Source organism: Ursus maritimus, unplaced genomic scaffold (assembly GCF_017311325.1).
Source record: "Ursus maritimus isolate PB19 unplaced genomic scaffold, ASM1731132v1 scaffold_20, whole genome shotgun sequence".
NCBI lineage: Eukaryota > Metazoa > Chordata > Mammalia > Carnivora > Ursidae > Ursus > Ursus maritimus.
This window is the reverse complement of record NW_024424453.1, coordinates 6,876,305-6,890,518: the sequence shown is the minus strand read 5'-3', so window position 1 is coordinate 6,890,518 and position 14,214 is coordinate 6,876,305. Positions and strand designations below refer to the sequence as shown.

Below are 14,214 nucleotides of genomic sequence, written 5' to 3'. Positions count from 1 at the left end.
CCCCCCCCCCCCCCCGCCCTTCGCGACTCCATTCAAGCCTGTGGACGTTGTTAGCTAGCTCTCCGGCGTCTCGGAGGTGGAGGTCAGGGGACTGAGCTGGGCGAGTTTTGTCCCACTCTTTCGCCCTCCAAGAAGTCCCAGAGGCTAGCAGCTCGCCCTTTGGGGCCATAGATGTGAAGGAATCCCTATTTCGTCAAAGCTCCTGTCGATATACTGTTAAGAAAGAATTTAGAAAGATTGAACCACCCACCCCTAAGCACTCCCCCTTTTAAATGACTAACACGTTAGCAGTCTACTATTTGCTTCTCATCGTCTTTGGGTAAATATATGAATGTGTCTTGCTGATAGCTTCAGTGAGTAGATGTGTTCTCTTACTCTTCTGCTCTGCCACTAGTGACGTAACCATACGGGACTCGACTTGTGGTAGTCTTGGCGGTATTTGGTTTCAGTTACGAAATCTGACTCTGAAAACAGTTTCTTGAGTTATTGCTAAAGCATGCGTGTATTCCTGCAACTGATGTATTCAGCAGCATTCTGATGTCAGTGTGGTATGGTATGGAGGTAATGTGTTTTTCAGGGCGCTCGCTAGAACCTGTGTCGTCAACAGGTATAGAAACATGATGGTGCATAACTTTATGCTGCTGCTGGAATATGTAGAGGCATGAAGGATGCTTTGGGCTTAGTTTCTTTGCAACTCCTTGTTCACCCCTTCCCTCACACTTTGTGGAAAGATGATGCCTATCCTATAGCTTTAAAGCATGGCATTGGTATCCTTTACAGCAAGTAAAGCAGGAATCACAACTTGCTGGGTTTAGAAGCCAAAAACCAGAACACACAAAACAGTTAAAATTGCCCCTACTCAAGCAGACTGATTATTTTGGGTAAATTATGGTTAACTGCCTGGTTTTAGAAACCAAATTCATATCTTTATGATGATAATCTGCTCTCTTTTGAACTGGTAGCTTCTAATATGTACTTCTAGAGAGAATGAGGAAATGGTGCAGTATTGTCTTGTAGCCCACTAAAAATCTGTTATATTACTTTAAATCCGAGTGCATGAATGTCAGACCTCTCTACATTTCTTTATTACCCCCAACAGACATTATCATCATGTTTTAGTTTAATCTTTTAGAACTCTGTTTTTTCTTCAATCCTGGAGCTGTATTCACTGCAGTATTTGATCTTGGGTATTTTGTTTGTTGACCTAGATTATTGTTTCAAATATTGATTCAGTCAGAGTAGTTAAACTCCATTCCTGTGCTCTAATGGTAAGTGGTGACCTCAGGTTACGTTATTAGGAAACTGCTGGGGATGTTTGTGAAATCCTTAGTGTGTGTGTTTTGGTAGCTTTAAATAAGGAATATATAGCTGCTTCATGAAGATGCTAAAAATAATAGACATATGAAGCGTGATGAAAGTGAAATGACAGTTGTTGATTAACTTCTTAATCTAGATTCCCAATATTTGCTGTATATGCACAAAAATAATTTGTAAATGATTTGGCATGTTTTCTCTGCATTATCTGGCTACAACTTAGAAAATATTAGTGGAAGGGAAGTGGTCCACGGTGTCAGTCTTTGAGCCCCTCATATAAACATTGAAAATCACCAGTTGAATAATATTTGCAACTTGAAACTTTTATATGGGCAGTATTATTACTTATAAAATGTTTGCGCTTCCTTACTCTAGGCAGCTATTTTTGCTATGATAATCCTGCTGCCCTTCAGACTCAGGTTAAACGGGTAAGTTGATTTTTCACTTTGTTTCTTTTGTTGGCTCTGGAGAAGGGATAGCTGTTGAGGCATCATCGGGTCTCAGATTGCCTAGTCTGAAACATGGTCCGTTGAATCCATTTTAACATCTGTAGTCTATCTGTAGTGTTCTTGAGTTGGAATGAGTGGCCATGAAGAATTCATTTATACCACTTGTGACTAGATACTGTTTTACGCTTTAAATAATTACGTGCTATTTTCACAGAATTGCCAAAAAGTATTAGCAGATTTTTTTTGCAGTTCACTTTCCAATTGCATAATCATCTGAATGACAAATGATTCAGTAGGATAGCTTTTTGCTTTCTTAAATATGTCTTTTTTATTGTTCTTTGATTTTTTAAATGTGGATGTGACTGCAGAGGATTCTCCATGTCAGCATTTTTAGTTGGTTTTGTAAAAATACATTTGATATTCAGTTTCTTGTGTATTCAGATAGTTTTTTCTTTTTAAGGTTTTTACCTTTGGACAGGAAGAAATAGATTGGCCCTTCACATTCTAGAATGAAAGGGAAAGAAGGTAGGATTTAGTGGGTGGGGGTAGGGATGGGCTAAGATTATCTTTTTCCGTGTGGGGGGATCACCAGTGCATATAGTGTAATGGGAATAAGAATGTGGAAGATACAGGCAGATGCAGATGGGGATGGTTCCAGTAATGGAGGATCTAATTGATCCTGGACTCCATGAAGCCTCTGAGAGGCATGTGGACCCAGGAAGTTCTCAGGGATCCCAGGTGTGACCATTTTTCTGGGGCAGGGGCCATAGCTGTCGTGAGATTCTCAAAGCTCTTAGTGACTACAAATGATTAAGAAATTCCTGTTCTACACAAAAAGAATGTTTTGATTTGTTGCTAAACTTAACTGTTTGGAAAAAAATAGTTTTATTTTCTTCCCATATAGGATATGCAGGTGAATACAACGAAATTCATGCTGCTGTATGCCTGGTATTCTTGGCCCAATGTAGTTTTGTGTTTTTTTGGTGGCTTTTTGATAGACCGAGTATTTGGAATACGGTAAGCTTGAAAAACATCTCACCTATGGGTAAAATATTATTAGGAAAGCACGGAATTAGATTGAGATATTTCTGTAAAGAACTGAATAAAATTCTGTATTGACTGTGATAATCTGCATTAGTTTTTTTTTTTAATGGTTTTTATATTTTCCTGGAGTTGGATTTTGAAACTTGGTTGGTATTTCAGTTAAGGTTGGGGCTTGTAAATGGTACTCAGGGAATATGGTAACTCAGTTATCTAAAAGTGTAAATTATGTCCTCACTTAGGATCAGGCAAACCAGGGTATGAATCTCATTGCTGCCACTTGTTCGGGTTCCTATTCTGAGCTGTTCTTAGCTTCCTGAGCTTTAGTTTCTTTATCGGTAAAATATGGTAATAATTCCTGCCTTACAAGGTAGTTACAGGGACTGAAAGAGATAAATGTATAGTATTTGGCACATTAATATTTGTGACTCCCAGCCCCAGTGAGATTTTCTCTTTCCACCTTGGGCATTGAATTTTTTGTGGCCACTTCTGTTAGATGCTGAGGAAGGAATAACATTTTAAGCTTTGTCACTTTTCATCCTTATGGTTGTGTATGTATTGTTAGTGGAGACTTAAAGAGGGATGCAGTCTGGGAATATTTTCAGAAGGCAGAGGGAAAAATGACGAAGGATCTTCCAGCCATGTCTGTTGGAAAAGGATTGAAGAAACAAAGTGTTTAGACTTGGGGACTTAAAAATTTTGAAGGGTTAAGGATAAAGGAGGAATTAAATTTATTTTGCTTGATCTGAAGGGATAGAATTAGCTTGAACCTTCAGGGGCACAGATTCTACTTAGGATGATGAAGACTTTGCTTGGTTATTTTGATGAGGGGCCCTGAATTGCCTTGGAACCACAGCAAGTTTTCTAGTGCTAGAGAACATTCAGTTGAATGTGGGATGGCCATTTCACAAGGATCTTGAGAGGGATTTGAGTTTCAGAAGTATGGTTTACTCATAGAATCTTTAAGGACTCTTCTAATACTGGCATTTTATTACTCTGGGGAAACAATCAGATATTCGAAGCATAGAATGTGTGAGTAGGCAGATTTGTAATTGTATTGACTTGGTTGATGTTTGTCCTTTTAAAAATAGTTATTATGCTAAGGGAAATAAGTCCGACAGAGAAAGACAAATACCATATGATTTCACTAAAAAAACAAAACAAACAAACAACAAATGAATAAACAACAAAAAAAAAAGAATCATACCTATACAGAGAACAAAGTGATTGTTGCCAGAGGGGAGGGCATGGAGGGTTGGCCAAAATGGGTTAAGGGGAGTGGGAGATACAGGCTTCTAGTTATGCTATGAATAAGTCACAGGAATAAAAGGCACAGCTTAAGGAATATAGGTAATGATATTGTAATAGTGTTGTATGATGACAGATGGTAGCTGTACTTGTGGTGAACGTAGTATAATGTATAAACTTGTCAAATCACTATGTTGTATACTTGAAAGTATTATAACACTGTATCAACTATACTCAAAGAAAAACAAAAAAATCAATAAAGTAAAAAGTTTCTAGTTATCAGGAATTATAACCACTTAAAATTACTTAATCTTGAAATAAATTCTAAACCCTTAATGGTAATTTTATAAAGAATGTCCATGCGCATGTAGGGGAGGGGCAGAGGGGGAGAGAGAATCTCAGGCAGACTCCCCACTGAGCGTGGAGCCTGATGCCGGGCTCCATCTCACCACACTGAGATCATGATGAGCTGAAACCAAGAGTTGGATGCTTAACTGACTGAGCCACCCAGGCACCCCAAGAACGTCGATTTTTAAGAGGGAACCCTGGGAACTTCTTGAAGATTATTTAACAAGTTTTGTTTGTTTAAGAGATGATAATGGTTTAAGTTAACAATCGCCATTACTGAAGCCTCTGGAATCCCCTTGGAAGTCAAGACTTCTATAGATTAACGTTTAGCCTGGGAAAGCTGCTGACTTTAGAGGCAGACCAGCACTTCATTTTTCTTTCCTTGGAGGGAATATATAGAGGTGAAAGAAGACTGAAGAATTATCACTGAAGGACTTGGTGACATACTCTTAATTCATTCTCTTTCTCTCTCTAACAGATGGGGCACCATTATTTTTAGCTGCTTTGTTTGCATTGGACAGGTAAGAAAGTTCAAAACATTCATTGATTATGTAACAGTGACTTTTGAATTCTTGTCTGATTCCACCAGCAAAAATGTGTTTATTGAATGCCTGACTTAATTAAGCAGGGTCCATAAATGCCCGTGTACCATAATGTATGGTCCATTTTAAACCTTGAGATAGATGAACATTAATATTTAAATTTCACAGATTTACCAAGAAGGAATGTTAAAACCATTATAGAAGTTGTAATTCATTATAAGTTACTTATTTCTCTTGAGTACTTTACTTTTTCATTGATTCTACATTTATATTCTATGTTGTAGGTGATTTTTGCTCTGGGTGGAATATTTAATGCTTTTTGGCTGATGGAATTTGGAAGGTTTATATTTGGGTAAGTTATGAATAATTTCATTCATCCTAATATATTACTGTTTTAATGTTTACCTATCAATTTACTAAAGATTCACAAAAATATATTTCTGTCTTTTCTGGAGAATTACTTCAAATCCTTGAAATCTAGCTATATATACACAAGACTGTTTATTGTCTTACTTTTCCTTTAAAGTAAGCAACAATTTTGAGTGGTCGTAGTTAACTCTGTTTGGGGTTTGAATATTAAATAGTTCTCCAGAAATGATATTTTTCCTGGGTGTTTTGTTTTTTGTTGTATTAAAGACTTACTTAAATCTCATTTAGAAAAGTATAGACTGATCATTGCTTGGTTGGTGACTTATGGACATTTTGCTGTTTCTTAGTGGATAAATGTGCAGGTCCTTTTGAACCCTGTTAAAGAGGCTTGAATGAGCAAAATACCAATAGACTGATTATTCTTCATAAATTTCAGTGTCTGTTCAATAAATCCATTCTGAGTCCAGCCTTGGGCTTCTTGCCCTGAGACATGCAGATGACATAACTTATTTAAGCTTTTTTGTAAGTACTGGGGACATGTAGACATATGTAATGTACCCCAGAAAGTGCTCTTGGTGAAATAGAAGGAAACAAAAAGTATATACAAATATGAAAGGGATCCAGAGATGGAGGTGTGGTCAGAAATGGCCTCTCGGATGAAGTATGTCTTGACATCAGTATAGGGTTTGGATTAGTAGAAGAGAAGGGGAATATTTTTGGATTAGGACAGAGTGAGGAGGGCTCAGTGTTAGGATATGACGGAGAATCGCCTAACTAAAGGCCTAGAGGGGAGTGGTCAATATGTAGAACTTACAGAACAAAAGTTAAAACCCGGGAAGTAGGAAAATTTGGAATATGGATGGTATTGGCCTGAAAAATGTGAAGTTTTATGTTTCCACAAAGTATGAACCACTCTTCCCATATGAACATTTTATATAGCATAGGTGGTGATGTAACCCAGGCTCCTTTTATTACAGGTCATGGTTATTATTGTGGCATACCACAGTCCCCCAAATTAGCAGTGTCATACAGCTGTTACAATGTGCTTGTGGACTTTGTGGGTCAGGAATTTGAACAGGGTATAGCATGGATGGCTTGTCTGTGCACCAGATGTCTGGAGCCTTAGTGCAAAAGATTCATAGAAGGTTGGGTGCTGAAATCCTCTGAAAGCTTGTTGACTCACATGTCTCATTCTGGGGTTGGGACAACTTGAAGACTAGCACTGCTGGATGGAGTGTCTAAATGTGGCCTCTCCGTGTGGCTTGGCTTTTTCATAGCATGATATACTGAGGGTAGTTGGACTTCTTACAAGATGGCTCAAGGCTTCAAGTGTGAATGTTTGAGTGAAAAGGCAGATGTCAGATTTGATTACACAGTACCACTTCCACCATATTATACTGATGCAAGCAGTCTACCCACCTAGATTCAGGGGTGGGGACACCTTTTGATAGGAGAAGTGTCAAAATTTTAAACTTGCATTGCTAACTGTGGCATTTCTGTAAAAGCGGTAATTTTTCTTCCTTTTCTCATTTTTAGGATTGGCGGGGAGTCCTTAGCAGTTGCCCAGAATACATACGCTGTGAGTTGGTTTAAAGGCAAAGAATTAAACTTGGTGTTTGGACTGCAACTTAGTATGGCTAGAATTGTAAGTATGACAAATCTAATGAAGCCAAACAGGAAGTTGGAGATTTAATCTTATAATTATCTCTTAAAAATAATGGGATGAAGTGTGTTTTTGCTCGCTATATTAGATATTGATTTTTTATATATATCTGTAGATCATAGTAAAGCATTTACCTTATTTTAAGGCATTTTTAACCTTACTTCACTTAGGAAACAGTCTAAAAGGACTAATTGTGCATTCATTAGTTTGAAGAATCTAAGCATTGGGAGGGATCTTACAGGTTTTGTCATCTATTTTCTTTGCCCATTTTTGGCATCCCTGGTATGGAAGTCTTCCAGACTCTCCTTGGACATTTCTAGTGATTGGAAGCTCAGTCACTGTGTGATCGGGCAGCTCCTCTACTTCAGTTGGCTTTATGAAGCTCAACCTCACATAGAGATGAAATTGCCTCCACAAGTAGCTTTTTCTCATTGTTCCCACTTTTCCCCTCCAGTTAATATTTATTTCCTCTTTTGTGCACTAGCACTTTGCTTATAAAGATAGCTTTTAAGTTCTTCGTCGGACATGCTCATTTCCTGTGGTTGTCTAGGCCACATGACATGGGTCTCAGTTCCTTGGCCATGGTGCTTCCACCTGCCTGGGCTTACTGCAGGTGTTCGGTACTTTTCCCAGCATTTGGAACCTGGAAATGTTCATGGTGTTTCAGGTTTGGGCTGATAGAGCATACTCGGAAACAACGTTTTACTTTTATTAATACAGCCTGTAAGGTGTTTGGCCATCCCAAACCCTGTTAGGTTTTTTCCCCTCCTAAACTCCTATGGATAGAGGTTTTTAAAAAAAAAAAATCCTTGCCATTGAAGATCAAGGTCCCAAAGACTAGTTATGGCCTGAAAATGCTTGCAACATATTCTTAGGGAAGAAGAAATCAAGTACAAAAAGTTTTTAAAGTACTATTTCATTATATGAAATGTATAAGATACACATGTAATCTATATAACATTTTCGTGATTTTTGTACATGTAAGTTCGTTCTAATTTTTCGGCCATTATAGATAGCGCTGCTGTGTGACACTATACAACTTGTCTGCATCTCTGATTGTATGCTGAAGCTAGGTTGCTAGGAATGGAATTGAGTCAAGAGGATTTGTTAGGGTTTCTTAGAACAATAGTCTCATCGCTTTGTGGGATATGAAAGGATCATTTTTATTATAGCTTTGATAGTAGAGACTATTATTACTTAAAAAATCATTTTTTATTAGAAACACCTAAATGGGACTTTAATTTGTAATTCTTAGCTATTGTGGTTTCTCATACTGTCTAAATTTTATCCACAAGGATATTCTGAGTACCTCATTATGTATCTTGTGCAAGTCAAGGTATATCTGTGGCGGTTTGTGGGTCTTGTTGTCTAATAACTTACCGAAGAAGGAAGTAAGATACAATCTTGGTGACATCATTGTGGCTACTGGTGGTCTTCAGATTCTTTTCTGTGTCGTCACAAATTAGCTCTAATCCATTGAGCTGCATTCTGAAAGCCCTAGTTTTTAGAAAGGACTCTCAGGGGCTTCGAGGATGCAGGCTGGAGGTTACTGGGGTGATGGAAGGACCTGAGGAGGAGGTAGAGTGAACCAGACCTCAAGTAGCCATCTCCTCTTAAGCCAGGGTGGCTCAGCTTTGACCTGATTTCTGTGCTTAGGGTCTTTGTGAGACCCATGAGACCAAAGGATTCCATAACAGAGCTGCTGGGGTAGATGGGGTTTCAGTATTTTTGCGCTTCCCTTGTCCCTGTGCATATTCAGAATGGTCATAGAGATTCTGGCTTTAGCTCTCCATGATTTTTCTGTAGCCTGAGCTGTGAGTTCGTCCATTTTGACACTTGATCTGTTACCGTTACACCTTTAGGCAGTGGACTCCTCACGTATTATTTATATCTTACTGGGGGTTGGAAGTTCAGCACCCTTTTGATTCTCATTTGTAATTTGTTACTTTTAATCTCATTATTTCAGCGAATATTTATAGAGTACTTGCTAAGCCATGTCATGTTAGGCATTTTAGAATTAAAAGATTTTTAAGGCAACATCCCTGTCTTTGAGAAGCTTTTATTTTCAATGGTATTGAGGAAAGTTTCCAGTAGGCCTCCTTTTACACCTTATTGCTCATTTGAGTAATGTTGTAAGTTAACATCTTGTAAGAAATAGCTGCGTGGAATTTGCTACTGTGTTTGCTGTGAGAACATGTTCATTTCTCAGTCTTTAGTGTCTGACCTGTCAGTAATAGAATTTAGCACAGTTGACATTCCCCCTACCTTGATTTCTTCTCTTGCGTTCCAGGACACTACAGTCTCTTAGTTTCCCTCTTGCCTTCTGTTTCTCCTTCAGCCCGTTTTGCTAGTTCCATCTCAATCTTCTGAACTTGTAAATGTTGGGGTGCCCTAGGACATGGTTATTGGATATCTTCTCTTTTCTTTTCACACTTATCTCCTTGGTGATCTTATGTAGTTTTGAAGTTTTAAAGAGCATGTCTTTGCTCCTGAATTTGTATCACTTGTCCAGGCCTTTGCCCTGAATTCCACACCCCTATAATGCAGCTTCCTACTTGAGATTTCCACTTGGATGTCTAGTAGGCACATTAGACCTGATTTGGCCAAAGCCAGCTCTTGATTTTCTACCTATGACCCCCCAAACCAGCTCATGCTATAGTTTTCTCATCCTCAGTTATGGGCAACTCTTTTCTTCCCGTTGCTCACGCAAAACCTAAGGTGTCATCTTAAATTACTCCTCCCCCCACAGCGTGTATTTTCCATTGGCAAGTCCTATTAGCTTTACCATCAAAATATATCCATATTGTGACCACTTCTCACCATGTCCACTGCTAGCCACCCTAGTCCAAGACCCATCATCTCTGTTCTGGATTATTGCCGTAGCCCCCCCAATGCATGTCTTCGCTTCCACCTTCATCCCCACTTGTAGTCTCTTGGATATCGCAGCCAGAGCAAATCTGTTAAAATGTATGGAATCCTGCCACTTCTCTACTCAAAACCCCAGTGGCTTCCCATCTCACACAGAATAAAATCCAGAAGTCTGTATTATTACCTATAACCTGCTTCCCCACCATTTTCTCTCCAGGGGTCTCTCATGTTCTTCTTCCTTCACAGTGTTTCAGTCTCTGCCCTCCGACTGTTCCTTGAGCATGCCGCCGTGTGCACTCTCAGGGCCTGTGCACCGGCTGTTCCTTCTGCCTGGATGCTCTGTCCTTCTCCCAGATCACCTTGTGGCTAGCTTCCTTCAAGTTTTTACTCAAAGGCACAATCTCAGTGAAGCCTCCGCCCCTTTACGTTCTCCTCTCCTTCCCTGCTTTTTTTCCCCCCCTTATTTTTAATAGTACTTACCACAATTTAATCTATGTGTTTTACCTCTTCTGCTCCACTGAGATGTAAGCTTTATGAAAGCTGGAGATTTTTCTGTTTTGTTCTTTGTTATAGTCCCAGTAGCTAGAGCAGTGACTGCTTCGATCAGGGCTCAGTAATTGCTGAATGAATAAGCGAATGAGAATATTATCTTCTGTAACTTTTATTGTCTTCGTAGGGATAGGATGAATTTTTTTTTTAAGATGTCAGTATACAAGTAATGAATCATGGAACTTTACATCAAAAACTAGGGATGTACTGTATGGTGACTAACATAATATAATAAAAAAGTATTATAAAAAAAGATGTCAGTATAAGCAAAGGATGTGCTTTTTCTGAGTGAAAGTTTATTTTATTCTTAGGTACCCTGTGAATTTTGTCACTCATTGTTTCATTTTTGCTTTTGCTGCTAGAAAATTCTAAATGTACTGTGCTGTTTTCAATTAATTAGCATTTTCTATAAATTAGCAATTTTTTTTTGCGTGTGCAGTAATCTTATCTGTGGCTTTATCTTAGTTTGTTAGTTTTTTCCTAGTAGTGTTTTTTTTTAAAATTTAGCTCTTGTTTAATCTGGATCCTGTTATACCTATTTCTCCTAGCCTCTCACATCCTTTATTGAACAAGGCAGAGTATATATAAGTGAAATGTTTTTTCCTTCTCTTTCAGGGAAGTACAGTAAACATGAATCTCATGGGATGGCTGTATTCTAAGGTTGAAGCTTCGTTGGGTTCTGCTGGTCACACAACCCTTGGGATCACACTTATGATTGGTTAGTGGTTCCTGATATCCCTTGTTTTGTCTCTTCTGAAAGCATGTCATAGGAAGTATGGTGGCAGAGAGGAAAGAACACTGGAATTGGGGTTAGATCACTTTGGTTATAGTTTTGCCTGAACAGTTCATGAGTTCTTGGACCTAACTAGGAGTAGTAAATCATTCACCCAGTTGTGTTACTATTTCCATTTTCTTTCTTTCTTTTTTTAATAATAATATTTTTTTATTATATTATGTTAGTCACCATACAGTACATTCCTGGTTTTTGATGTAAAGTTCCATGATTCATTAGTTGCGCATAACACCCAGTATTTCCATTTTCTTAAAATGGAGGATTTTGTCCCACGTTGTTTACTTCAGCTTTGTCATGATGAGCAAATAAGAGGGTGTATTTGAAAACTCTGAAAACAGAGATTTTGTACATGTAAAGTGTTACTAGTCTATAGCAGAGGGATAATTATTTCCTTTTGATCAAATTCAATTAGTATGCTATGGAGCTAAGATTTTATAGGCATTAGAGGTGATGTGATGTGGTGGGAAATCTAGTCAGGAGTCTGGGTTCTAGTCTTGGCTTTAACTAGTTCTGTCATCTTGGACAAGGAAGTTAACCTCTGTGTCTCAGTTTTCTTTTCTGTAAATTTTCAGGTGTTTGACTAAAAGCGTATAGGTCCCTTCTGGCCTAAGTTCTGTTAGGTAAGAGTTGGTTATGCTGGTTGCTGGGTGGATCAGTGAGAACCGTGTAAGGTCTTCTGGAGTTCCCACCTGTGCTTTTCTCTGAGCAGTGGATTTTTGTAACTGAGCTCCATAGTGGGTAAGAGGGCCATTTGCAGAGCCCTACAGAGATCTGTGGGATGGTGAGGTGAACATTCTGTGCCATCTTTTATTCCTTATAGTTCCTTGGTAGGGCTTGGTAGGAGGGCAGTGGAAAGGAAATCTTGAATAGGCAGCCTGTGTCTAGAGGCTTCTCCTTTCCTCCCTGCCCTCTCAAATCCCTTACCTTACTTAAAACCTCTTTTTCTTACTCTTAGATGCTCTTCAGTATTCCTTCCAGTCCTCTCCACAATGGAAAATTTAAGAATTATAAAGAATTTTAGCGCCAGAAAAGATCTGTGCCATCAAGTCAAAGCCTCTGATTTTACAGATGGAGAGGTTGAAGCCCTGAGAGGTTAAGTTCTGTGTTCGACATCATTCAGCTTGTGGAAGAAGTAGAACCCACATCTACTGACTTTTATTTAACAATTTTCAGCTAGACCACATTATTTTATTGAGCTTCTTTTAAAAATCTTGAGAAGCGTAAACTTTATTTACTCTCTATCCTGATTTGCTTTAATGTTACGAGATCAGCATTAGTGAGTAATGCTGATTACACAAAGGAAGGAGAGCCTGGCTGAGCGGTGCTGTGGAAGGGTGGGGCCCTTTGGGCTGCCAAAGGGTAGGAGCAAGGGTTACAGACTTTGGGAAGGAATCAAGAGGAAGATGTGATGATCGCAGAATCACTTTGCTTTTATAATTTTTTCCCTCTGGCATCTGTCAATAATCATGCTTAGACTTAGTTAAGAAATTAGTACAGATTTGCTAGCTGTCATCCACTTTCTTAAAGTCTGTATTCTGCATTACAACACTAGACTAGTATGTTCTAGTCTTTGCCCTCTAGTCTCCAACCTTCTACTGGGAAATAATATTGTAAGAGTCACTGTTGTTTGTTGAGTACTTATCACATGCTGTTTTTTCCCTTCTGTCCTGTTTAGTAATTGTAGGATTTTCTTAAGTGTGTCTAGATGCCATCTGTTTCATTTGCTAAGTTTTCTGCTGTTACTATAAGGTACTGCCTCTTGGGAACCTTCAGTTGTTATCTTTTAAAAATCTCTCTCTCTCTCTCTCTTTTGTTTATTATAGGGGGTATAACATGTATACTTTCACTAATCTGTGCCTTGGTTCTTGCTTACTTGGATCAGAGAGCAGAGAGAATCCTTCATAAAGCACAAGGAAAAACAGGTAAGTCTAAACGCAAGAAAAATGAGGCTTTGGGGAATTGTAGACCTTTGAAGGTCATTTATAATGAGGTAAGTTCCTAATGTAGTATTATGAGCCCCGTGAGGCTTAATGCATGTTTTTTATTTTTTATTTTCCAATCTGTTTCTACTTGTCTAAATTTTGGGGTACATTTTTTTCCCTTAAGTGCTTTTGGCAGAATTTACATTCTTGATTGCACTTTGTGTATTTGCAAAATGATGAATGTTCCTGGAAGACAGCAGGGAAGTAGACGCTAATCTTAGATTTTGTTTTTTTCTAATGTCTTTTTAAGTTTTCCCAGAAGCTATGTTCCAGTAATTTACTAAGAAAAGTATTTTGTAAACTGAATGGCAAAGGTTAATCACATGATAAAAGAAAAATAATCCTGACCTAAGTATGCAAAATTATGCTGATAACTTCTTCCTTTTCTTTTCAAGGTGAAGTTATTAAGTTAACTGATGTGAAGGACTTCTCCTTACCCCTGTGGCTGATATTTATCATCTGCGTCTGCTATTATGTGGCAGTGTTCCCTTTTATCGGACTTGGGAAGTGAGTATTCTCCAGCATTCCATTTTTGTTGGTGAAGCTATAATGAGAATTTAATCATCCAAATGTAGTTTTTTAGCTATAAATCTTGCTTTTCTGGTTATAGTTTATATTTACATGGGAATTATTTTACATCCTGGGATATAACATTTTCTTAGCTTAAGATTTAGTATTTGGCTTAATACTGCCATTATTTTTTTGATGAAATACCTAATAGTTTTTGATTGATAATATAGATTTATTTTAATGCTTTGTATTGGATAGTATTCTTTTTTATTTCCTCTTTAGTCTTTTGTTTCAAAGCCTATTTTTTTTTAAATTTATTTATTTGTCAGAGACAGAGAAAGCATGAGCAGAGGGGAGAGACAGAGGATAGAAGGAGAAGCAGACTCCCTGCTGAGCAGGAAGCGGGGCTTGATCCCAAGACCCCGGGATCATGACCTGAGCCGAAGGCAGACACTTAACCGACTGACCCTGCCAGGTGCCTCTATTTTTTTTTTTAATTTTTATTTATTTATTTATTTATTTATTTATTTATTTATTT

General features: G+C 38.2%; 1 protein-coding gene across 2 annotated transcripts in view; it reads left to right on the top strand.

Annotated features, from left to right (window-relative positions):
* Positions 1–14,214, top strand: part of MFSD1 (major facilitator superfamily domain containing 1) — a 29,676-nt gene that overhangs the window by 431 nt on the left and 15,031 nt on the right. For both annotated transcript variants that reach the window (XM_008706675.2, XM_008706682.2), the window contains exons 2-9: positions 1,690–1,742; positions 2,668–2,780; positions 4,879–4,921; positions 5,227–5,294; positions 6,848–6,956; positions 11,007–11,109; positions 13,008–13,106; positions 13,562–13,673. In XM_008706675.2, coding sequence (XP_008704897.1) covers positions 1,690–1,742; positions 2,668–2,780; positions 4,879–4,921; positions 5,227–5,294; positions 6,848–6,956; positions 11,007–11,109; positions 13,008–13,106; positions 13,562–13,673 — 700 coding nt within the window. The remainder of the gene's footprint in view (positions 1–1,689; positions 1,743–2,667; positions 2,781–4,878; positions 4,922–5,226; positions 5,295–6,847; positions 6,957–11,006; positions 11,110–13,007; positions 13,107–13,561; positions 13,674–14,214) is intronic.